The sequence below is a fragment of the Herpailurus yagouaroundi genome, unplaced genomic scaffold (assembly GCF_014898765.1).
Source record: "Herpailurus yagouaroundi ecotype Mexico unplaced genomic scaffold, PumYag 186, whole genome shotgun sequence".
Classification (NCBI taxonomy): domain Eukaryota; kingdom Metazoa; phylum Chordata; class Mammalia; order Carnivora; family Felidae; genus Herpailurus; species Herpailurus yagouaroundi.
In genome coordinates, this window is record NW_024412417.1 from 11,563,161 (window position 1) to 11,574,605 (window position 11,445).

Consider the following 11,445-nt stretch of genomic DNA (forward strand, 5'->3'; position numbering starts at 1 on the left):
TGAGCAGGTTAACAGGCATGATTTTCTTTTCATGAGCTTGTGTACTTTGTGTTGGTTAGGTACTTAAATCTCCTCTCACTTATTTTATGAGCTATGTGAATATTCCAATCTTTAAAAATACACAAATCTTGGGACACACATATTTTACACATATTTGTGGTAGCAGATTTTCTAAAGGAAACATGAATGGTGGGAAAGGAAGGAGGAATTGGCTGGAGTTTTATAAGCTAAAAACAAAAATGATAATCATAGAAAGTCAAGGATAGTATTTAAATAATTATATTTGCTGTGTATTATCAACAAAATAGTAAGTTATTAGTTTCTTATGTTCTGTGGAATATGCAAATATTTTTTCATTAAATAGAAGTAATCTCAGTTAAGGAAGGAAGGTTGTAACCCTGTCAAATATGAATAATGCAAAATCTTTAAAAGAATATCTAGATTGTTAATGTATTTTAAAATACGCTTAACTGATACTGCATGCCCTGATCTCTTACCTGTGCCTCTCTAAATACATACGGTCCTAACTCCTTCCTGTGTTCAATAATCTTCTGGGCTTGCTCTATTGGAATGTCAATTTGTAAAGCTGGTGGAATACTAGAATTAATAAAGCAGTTGATAATAGTCATGATCTTCTTGTGAATGATGGACTCATCACAATGAGAATGGCACAAGTCCTGAACAGGAGGAAAGAGAGAACAATATATGATTAACGCATTCCTAGAACACTTCGTAGAATTGTGGCAATACATCTTCCAGTAATACATAGATTTTAACTTCAGATCAAGAGGACATGAGGACATGTGAAAGCTATCTTTCTATAAAATGGTATCTTCTATTTCTCTTGGGTTTGAGGAACCTAAGACGTTGATGCATACATCGTACATAAATACAGGTTTCATTTACCCTTGAGTGCTTCTACTCCTAGGTAAAGGAACAGCTTCAAAGTCTACTTTGACTCATTTGGCAAATTTATATTGGGTGCCTACTATATACCAGCTGAGCCCCAAGATAGTATCTGCCTTTAAAGGCTCAATCTTACTGGAGGAGAAGAAAGAGAACACATTACTTCAATATGAGTTAGCTAATAAGTACTACAGTAGAGGTGTACACAGGATCCTAGGAGAACACTGAAAACGGGTACCTAACTCAATCTGCAAGTAGATGTAAACGCTTTCCCAACCAAAACTGCTTCAACACCAAGGTGACTTAGGCTCGAAAGGGCAATATGATTGCAAATGGCATATTGGATTAAGGGTTAGTATCCAAAATCTATAAAAAATGTATCAAACTCAACACCCAAGAAAACAAATAATCCAGTGAAGAAATGAAAAACATGAACGGACACTTTTCCAAAAAAGACCTCCAGATGGCTAATAGACACATGAAAAGATGCTCAACATCACTCATCGTCAGGGAACTACAAATCAAAACCACAATGAGATACCACCTCATGCCTGTCAGGATGGCTAAAGTTAACAACTTAGGAAACAACTTGTAGAAGTTGGCAAGGATGTGGAGAAAGGGGAACCCTTGTGCACTGCTGGTGGGAATGCAAAGTGGTGCAATCACTCTGGAAAACAGTATGGAGGTTCCTCAAAAAATTAAAAATAGAAACTACCCTATGACCCAGCAATGGCACTACTAGGTCCTTATCCAAAGGATACAAAAATGCTGATTTAAAGGGGCACATGCACCCCGATGCTTATAGCAGTGCTATAATCAGTAGCCAAACTGTCTGTCAACTAATGAATGGATAAAGAAGATATTATACACACACACACACACACACACACACACACACACACACACACACTGGAATACTACTTGGCAATCAAAAGAACGAAATCTTGCCATTTGCCACAACGTGGATAGAACTAGAGTGTATTATGCTAAGCTAAATAAGTCAGAAAAAGACAAATACCATATGATTTCACTCATATGTGGAATGTAAGAAACACAACAGATGAACATTGGGGAAGGGAAGGAAAAATAAGATAAAAACAGAGAGGGAGGCAAACCATTAAGAGACTCTTAAATACAGAGGACAAATTGAAGGTTGCTGGAGGGGTGTGGGGTAGGGGGATGGGCTAAGTGGGTGATGGGTATTAAGGAGGGCATTTGCTGGGATGAGCACTGGGTGTTACATGTAAGTAATGAATCACTAAATTCTATTCCCAAAATCGTTATTACACTGTATGTTAACTAACTTGAATTTAAATAAAAATAAATATAATTAATTAATTAAAATAAATTAAAACAAATTTTAAAGCAAAAAGGGCAATATAAGCAGGATGTTGGCAGTGACAGGTGCGCCATTATGTATCTTTTAGTATTTATACTTTTATAGTTAACCTATTAAATTATCTTCCTTATACCCAAAGAACTCAAAAATAGGGACCATACATTTAAAAGGCCCAGTTTTATGTGACAAATGCAGAGCTATCATTTTTTAAAATAAAGAGGTAGCTTAGCTTGAGTTTATGGCATTTCTCTGTCAAAGACATTGTTCTCCAAATCACAAGAAAGCAAACAAATTTGGAAACTTGTAATTCTAGGCCAGAAATGAGCTAACACTTAAGTACTCACTGTATGATGGGCATTGTAATCACTATCTTATGGGCACTATTAAAGAAACAAGAATTTAAGTGCTGGCCATATAAAATCCTACATAAGTTATATGTGGAAAAAGCTTGATATAAATGTTACATTAAGACAACAGTTGGGGCGCCTGGGTGGCGCAGTCGGTTAAGCGTCCGACTTCAGCCAGGTCACGATCTCGCGGTCCGTGAGTTCGAGCCCCGTGTCAGGCTCTGGGCTGATGGCTCGGAGCCTGGAGCCTGTTTCCAATTCTGTGTCTCCCTCTCTCTCTGCCCCTCCCCCGCTCATGCTCTGTCTCTCTCTGTCCCAAAAATAAATAAAAACGTTGAAAAAAAAAATTTAAAGAAAAAAAAAAGACAACAGTTAGCATTTTTAACTCAATTTAGAACCCCCCCTCAGAAAATGCGTATTTATACAACATATGTTAGATGTGTTACCAAATGCGTATTTTTTCCCATTACTAGTGAGATTATCATATATAATTATTTGGTAAGCCTCATTTATAAATATGGAATATAAGGCTTGTGAAATAACAAGTTTTTGGAGTTTTCATTTTGAGGGTGAAGGGACAAAAATCAGAATTGATTTTCTTTTCTAATTGTTCTGCCCTACTATGCCATTAGCTCAGTTAACGTTACCTATCATTAAGGTCCCAGTTTATTTTTTTAAATGTTTATTTATTTTTGAGAGAGGAAGCAGGGGAGGGGCAGAGAGAAAGGGGGAGAGAGGATCCAAAGCGGGCTGTGCACTAACAGCAGCATAAGGGCTCAGTTTAAACAGAGTTTCCTCTACAAGGCTTTTGGTGACTCCCTCAGTTCAGGAGAGATGTCTATCTTAGGTACTCCCATTACCCCCTGAGCTTCCATCACCACTGCCCTAGTCACAGTCTTACAACTGCCTTGTCTATCGCTCATCTGTCCCTCCCATGACAGTGTAAGCTCTAAGAGGGAAGACTATTTTGATGATGGTTGCATCCTCAGGATTTTTCATGGCCCTTGGTAGATGTTCAAAAAGTATTTGCTGGATGAATATACTCTTCCAGTTTTTGTCTATGGACACACACATACACACACACACACACACACACACACACACATACATGTACACACACACTTTAGATTAAAGTATGGTGTTTTATAGTAACTAGGTTTTTAAAAAAAAATATCCTTTCCCATCATTGATTATTCTCCTACAGCATGATTTTTAATGGCTGCAGAGTATCTAGGTTCTTCCCAAATATTCACAATTCAGAACAGTGTTTAAGAACACTGATTAATCATTGTTCTGAATTGCAAAAATATGGAAAGAACCCAGATCTTTATCTCTTAGCATATTACCACAATCTTTGCTGGGGGCAGGGAACATAACTTAGTGGTTAAGGGCATAAACTTCAGCAATAGAATGCCTTCGTTCAAACTCAAGCTCTACCACTTAATTAGCTGCGTGATGTCAGGAGTTTCTTAACCCTTCTGTGCCTCAGCTTCTTCATCTATTAAATGGCAAGAATAACAGTTTTGACCTACTAGGATTCTTATAAAGAATAAATTAGTTGTTACATGAAAAGAATTAAGATAACATGTGCCAGATAGCAAGCACTTAATAAGAGTAAGCTATATAAAAGTGAGTTCAGTAAGATTTTGCCAGGTGTAAAGCTTTCCACCTAGCAAATTCTCTCAAGACCCAATTCAAATATTATCGCTTCTGCTAAGATTTGCTTGACCTACTACGCTCCCTGCATCATTCCCTCTCGGCGCCAAAACTATACCTAGTTAGAACATGGATCATAATCAATACTCTTTCATGTTATTTGTTTTCATGGATGTCCCCCTCCTTGAGGGAAAGCAATGTATTGTATTTACTTTTTATTCCTACTATTTAGCTTAATGGCTGGCATACTAGGTACTTAATAAATGCTTACTGAATGAACAAATTCCCTCCTATAGCATGATTTTTAATAGCTACCTAGAACTGTATGTCCTCCATTCTATACCACAAAAAAAGATATTTATTTTTTTTTATTTATATATGAAATTTATTGTCAAATTGGTTTCCATACAACACCCAGTGCTCATCCCAAAAGGTGCCCTCCTCAATACCCATCACCCAGCCTCTCCTCCCTCCCACCCCCCATCAACCCTTAGTTTGTTCTCAGTTCTCAACAGTCTCTTATGCTTTGGCTCTCTCCCACTCTAACCTCTTTTTTTTGGAGAGTGTAATGCTAAGTGAAATAAGCCATACAGAGAAAGACAGATACCATATGGTTTCACTCTTATGTGGATCCTGAGAAACTTAACAGGAACCCATGGAGGAGGGGAAGGAAAAAAAAAGATATTTAAATGAAGACCAAGGACAGCTTTGAAGAAGAAGTGGTCACACAACTAAGGGTTGACTTTCTATGAGTGTGGTTTCTTAAAATGCCTTTCTTGCAAATTTTATTGTATTACCTCTGTCCTAGCAGGGTTGGGCTTATTCATATTCTTATTAGCTTAAAAATAATTCTGCCCACTCACAACAGCTGCCTTTTCTGGAAAACAGGCTCTACCTCTTAATTAAAAAAAATTATTTTAATATTGCTTATCTTGTGACAGACTTTGAAAAAACTTATCTCAAAATATTTTTTTCTGAGAAAATTTCTAAGGTGAGAAGAGTACAAAAACTGTTCATAACAGAAAAGGGTAGAAAAGAGTTTCACGGCATGTTGGAGAAAGTTTGGAGATAGACTTTATTGAGAAATTGCTAACTATATAGAATATAAATGCTTGCAGAATATTTTTATTACATCATTCATACTTAGATTATAAGACCAATTGAAAGTATTATCCTCTTGAATTCCAGTTTTATTTTTATTCTCTACTTTTATAATGGGACAAAATAGGCTACTTGCCCAGAAATGAATCTGTTACCCAAGGGAGCATTTAGGCAGAGTCTGGATGCCTCCTCTTAAGTATTTCTAAACAACATTCCTATATTCAATTCTAGATTAAATACCTAGAAAGTCCTTTCCTTTCTTTAATGCAAAGATTCAATATGATTTCAATGAACACTTAAACCTAAAAAACAAGTGCCTAACCACTTGTTCTTCGACTTATTTGTTTTTGTTTTGTTTAGAATGTGGCCATTCTTTCTTATTTATTTTTATTTTTTTATTCTTTGAGAGAGAGAGAGAGTGCACACACATAAGCAGGGAAGAGGTAGAAGAAGAGGAAGGGAGAGAACACTAAGTAGGCTCCAAGTCCAGCGTGGAGCCTGATATAGGGCTCAATTCCATGACCATGAGATCATGACCTGAGCAAAAATCAAGATTCTGACACTCAACCAACTGAGCCGTCCAAGCGCTCTGTGGCCATTCTTGCTAATAGAAAAGCTCCTCTCATCTCTGTTGGTTTATTTATCAATAACCTGCTATCTTTGATTACCATTGCTGGAAATATGGTTGGGAGAAATTCTGGGAAAGAGGTCTTGGTTCAAGTACTGAATATGGATATCTTCAGGAAAAAATGTCTATAGTACATTTATAGAGAAATGCTATGCAAAAATGTAATTAAAACTCTTTTGAGAAAGGTTCTCATTAAGTCATAATATCTGTGAATACCTTGAAAAATCTAATTCTATCATTTCAGGGCTCATGCTTACTCTTCACCGTTTAATAATAAATGTATCTAACATAGAACAATAAATACCTCAACATTTACATATTGGTATGAAGATGACAAAATTGGAATATCTTAATACAAATCTTGTCCATATAGTTACAATTAAGAATCTGGTGTGTTAGTGCATTTCCTCCACAAAAAGAGGTGGTTTTCTCCAGCTTCCAATATAATACCTTATATTTTTGTACTTCTTGCCAAAAGAGTACCCCGTTTTCCAATAAATCTCCTTTTAGAGCCACAAACCGTTGAAACTGTCTTGCGGTAACTGGATTCAATAATGCTTTACGAAAAGCCAGGATTTCACAAGATGAAGATATCCATTTACTCTCCACAGGCTGTCCATAACAGAAAATACAGAAAATTAGCTGTGTTCTAAAAAACAATAATAAAGTCATTTATTAGGCTAAACATTACCACATTCAACCTCCTTTACTTTGGGTTGTTGAAATTTATGGCAAGGATACAATAGAATTTGGCACCCTTTACCCCTCTGTTCTCCCTTTTCTCTCCTTTATATTTTTATGGCATCAGGTTTTTAGAGGTGGAGAGAAAAATAAATGATTGGATGATTCAGAACATATAACTACATTGATTAAGGATGTCATTACATTTTGCGACTAAGGTGAAGAACTACACTTTAGTGCACTGTGTGAGTTCTGCGCTTAAACAGAAAAATATAATCATAATGTTATGATATATATTGTTACATTATTATTATGTATTTTGTAATTACATATGTATATCATATATATAGTACATAATGTACCATATATGTAATATATATGTTACGTATTAATATATAACTCTCCTCCCTTTTAAGGAGTAAGAGCACTTGAACATTTAAGATATTTTTTCACATCTTTAAAAAAAATTACCAAATCTTGTTAATTTAAGCAGGAAATTAGTTGTGGAGCTTCTATTTAGAAAAAAATAATGTTGGGGCGCCTGGGTGGCGCAGTCGGTTAAGCGTCCGACTTCAGCCAGGTCACGATCTCGCAGTCCGTGAGTTCGAGCCCCGCGTCAGGCTCTGGGCTGATGGCTCGGAGCCTGGAGCCTGTTTCCAATTCTGTGTCTTCCTCTCTCTCTGCCCCTCCCCCGTTCATGCTCTGTCTCTCTCTGTCCCAAAAATAAATAAACGTTGAAAAAAAATTTTTTAAAGAAAAAAATAATGTTTTCAGGTGACACATCTTTGTATTATTTTAATAAAATTGTTATTAATACTTCATAATAGAAGAAATCATCATTAATACATTATTTTTAATAATAAACTTCCTCTGAGGATTTACTTTACATAACAAAAAAGCCAGAAGGACCCATAGTGTTTTAGTAATGCTTAAAGGTAATACTTAGTTTATATCTTCACAATTTTGAAATACAAGATGTCTACTTTTAAAATTTTGACCATTTTAGATCACATATCCATTCCTCTTTAGCCTCTCAGATTAAAAAACATAAGACATAGATTTTACTGAATTTACTGAATAGTAATTATTTTACTGGATAAGTTTTATTAACATTCCCTAAATCTGAGTTTAGCCTACAACCATCCAAAGAAGCATCATCCCAACAATGTTTTAAATGAATTTAGGAATTATAGTAACAATCAGTCAAAGCACCATAATAAATATCCATTATTGGTTAGGCATAAAATAAGTTTCTTGAAACAAATCATATGTGACCATCAATGTGTTTAAGAGAGTTATGTAAAAGGCACTATGGGAACACAAAAGGAGTAACTAATTCTGCCTGGAGTAGCAAAAGCTTTGCAGAAGGGTCTTGAGGATGACATCTGAATTGGAAACTGAAAAGTAAAGGCAACACCAGGCAATCTAGAATGGCAGTGCCTTAACCCAGATAGAGCGATTAGATGTCTAACACTGTTTTAGTGAGGCACATGTCATGTTCTCTCTGGTCAAAAAGTTAAGACCCTCAGCATATGTTCCGTATTAAAATTACAGCCCTATAAATAGGAACAATTATGTATTAGACTGGGATGTTTATTTAAAACCCACTCAGCAAATAATGTTTTAAGACCTGCTTCTTAAGATACTAAAACTTAAGTAATTTAACTAAAACCTGTAATTTAACTAAGCAGAAAATAACAAAATATATAATGCACAATATGAAATATAAGCCCATTCTACTCAGTATTTCAATAAAAAAATATAGCAAAAGACAAACATAAGAATGGTTTATTTCCTTTTAAGAGGAAAATACAGAAAAAGAGCATCCTAACAGATACGTATAATCCTCTAATAGTCAAATAAAATTTTATGTTAGTTAGTTTGTAGGGGGTCACCTGGGTCTAGTCCCACATTCCAGCAAGATCTGAGGAAGAATGAGTACACATAAATTCGTAAGCTCAAAAAGAAGACTGTTTATCATGCTTGTTGAAAGACAAAATAGGCACTTTCTAGTAAGGTATCATAGCATAGTCGTTTAAATAATCACCAAAATGACAGTTATCTTAATTCTTTTAAAGCCAAACTGTAATTTCCAACAAAGAGCATAATATAAGATAATTTAACTTAGTAATTCTGCTGCACACATCACCTCATTCTTCTTGTGTAATCCAGTCTCAATAATAAATAAACTATCATAGGCTGGAACGAACAGCTTGTCTCAATAAATCCATCACAAGCAAGATAAACAAAAATACACATTTACCATCCAATATTTAAAGCACGCTTCTAGGGTTTAGCAGTTCAAGAGGGCTTTAAGAAGGCAGCGCTGGTAGAATCACACTTTCCCCCAGAATCCATCAGCCAATTAAATGTGTCGGTGGTCAGTTGGTGGCTTAGAAAGCAGGGTCTATGATGAGGGTCTCTTTTAATACGTGTGTGTGTGTGGGGGGTAGAAATAATTCTTTGACAGAGCAGAAGTTGCAAGAGGAAGAATATAACACACACTACTTGCCTTCCAGACCCCGATTTTCCTTTCATGCTTCTGTAGTAAGAGCTCCTCAGCTACATCCCTCATCTGTACCTAGAAGCAAAACCATTTATTTTTTCCCACTTATCCAGAGTGCCTACATTTTTGTCATCATTTACTAAGTTAATAACTTTTAAAAATGAGGTAAAGGTCAGCAGGGATAAGAGATAGTGCAGTTTAGGAGAAAGAGGATCCGATTTAGCAATGGAAGCCCTTCCTAAGTGCCTGGGCAAGTCACTCAAATTCTCTAAACAGTTTCCCAACTGAAGATAATAATACCTTAGTGTACTGCCCCAAATGCAAATAGAAGTTTCACTTTGGGTTACATGGAAATTGAAGCTGGAGAGATAATGAGGACTTCTCAGATTTTGGTGCTATTTTTCTAGCCACAACTAATTTTAGAACACAAAAGTTATTCAAGACACAGAGGAAATATAGTAGATATTTCTTGAGGTTATTGCCTGTTCACAATATTTTCCCCTGGGAACCACTCCCACCAAATCTGTGCTATGTGAATCTACCTCCCTGTCCACAGCAGATAGATCCAGGCACTGACCTAGAGAGACCAGGTCTTGGATCATGACTACTGAGTCTTTTTTATAGCCACAGCTGTCCGGGAACTTTCGCTGGGTTTCCAGGGCTGTCCTGGCCCCTGGCCTTTCTAGAGCTTGGGTGCCAACTCTTCCCCTCAGTGTGTGAGATGTTCCAGCACTATTTTATAATAAATTTTCTCCCTTCTCTTTTGTCTTTGGCGTAAGGTTGCCGGAATCAGTTTATGTTGCTGGCCACCCAAAGAATGCTAAGTCAGGAAATGGCTACAAGTTACAATAAAGTTATTATGGCAAACATAGAAAATGTGGTAAATAATACTAGTGAGCCAGAGCAAGAAGGAAATAAATGAGGAAATTTGAGTTGTCCCAAAGCTTATTTCCAGGAACTTTTTGCCTAAAACACAACAGCTCTTCTTCATACTATAAATTCTATATTCCCAGCTGTATTGTGTTTACCATAACTTAAGGTGCTCAGAAGAGTGAGGGTATTTCCCGATAAGTAAGGCTCAAAGTGTTTGAAAAAACTGAATATAGAAGGCATTTTTTTAATGTTTACTTATTTATTTTGAGAGCGGGGGAGACAGATGAGAGAAAGAGAGATGGAGAGAGAGAATCACAAGCAGTCTCCATGTTCAGCATGGAGCCCCACATGGGGCTGGATCCCACGACCACAAGATCATGACCTGAGCTGACACCAAGAGTCGAATGCTCAACCGACTGAGCCACCCAGGCATTGCAAGGGCAGTTTTTTAAGATTCCTCCTGATCAATACTAATGGTATGCGCTTTGCATACTATAGTCCAAAATTATATGTTCTGCCCCTGTGTTAATTTATAAAGATTGGGTTTGCCTGTTTTAGGTGTGATGACAATTTAAATAATCAAAGTAACATGTGCCTTTATAAAGTAAAAATAAAGCAAAAACAAAACATCCCACTTTACAAAGTAAGAAGTAAAAACCTTCTTCCTCCCCAAACCCATTCCCAGAAGGCAGATCCTTTTAGATCTTTTTTCATAAACACAAATATAGGTAGATAGGTAGGTAGATAGATAGATAAATAAAAAGAAAGAAAAGGGAATACACAAATAGACAGACACAGAGATAGAAGTACATGTAATGGATCATCTTCTATGTACTGTTTTGCATCTTATTTCACTCAGTAAATAACGTCTATCATATAAGTACATGTGGAAATCTCATTTTTCTACTCCCATTTTTTATAGAAATCTGCATAGTACAGAATTACCATAATTTATTTATTTCCCCCTTGTATATCCTTGCCCATTTATATGAGGACTTAATAATAATAATATAAAATAACTGTATTAATAAGTAATATCTGAGTGTTTGCTGTGTGCCAGGTACCATGCTAAGAAACTAAACATAATTATTTCATCTTCACAACTATCTCATGAAGCAATTACTCTTATTAACCCTAATTATCTTTCACATGAGAAAACTAAGATTATAAAACTTAACGTTGTAGGGGCGCCTGGCTGACCTAGTCAGTACAGCATGGATGGGACTCTTGATCTGATGGTCGTGAGTTCGAGCCCCACCCTGGGTGTAGAGATTACTTAAAATTAGAATAGGAGAGAATAGAATAGGAGAGAATAGAATAGGAGAGAATAGAATAGGAGAGAATAGAATAGAACAGAATAGAATAGAATAGAATAGAATAGAATAGAATAGAATAGAATAGAATAGAA

The 11,445-nt window shown here is 36.1% G+C and overlaps 1 protein-coding gene across 12 annotated transcripts in view; it reads right to left on the reverse strand.

Annotated features, from left to right (window-relative positions):
* RGS22 (regulator of G protein signaling 22) overlaps positions 1-11,445 on the reverse strand; it is a 180,795-nt gene that overhangs the window by 52,504 nt on the left and 116,846 nt on the right. For 11 of the 12 annotated variants that reach the window (XM_040494102.1, XM_040494103.1, XM_040494101.1 and 8 more), the window contains 3 exons: positions 9,171-9,239; positions 6,428-6,589; positions 498-677 (listed from right to left, as the gene is read on the reverse strand). In XM_040494102.1, coding sequence (XP_040350036.1) covers positions 498-677; positions 6,428-6,589; positions 9,171-9,239 — 411 coding nt within the window. The remainder of the gene's footprint in view (positions 1-497; positions 678-6,427; positions 6,590-9,170; positions 9,240-11,445) is intronic. The other variant, XM_040494106.1, reaches the window with a different exon arrangement.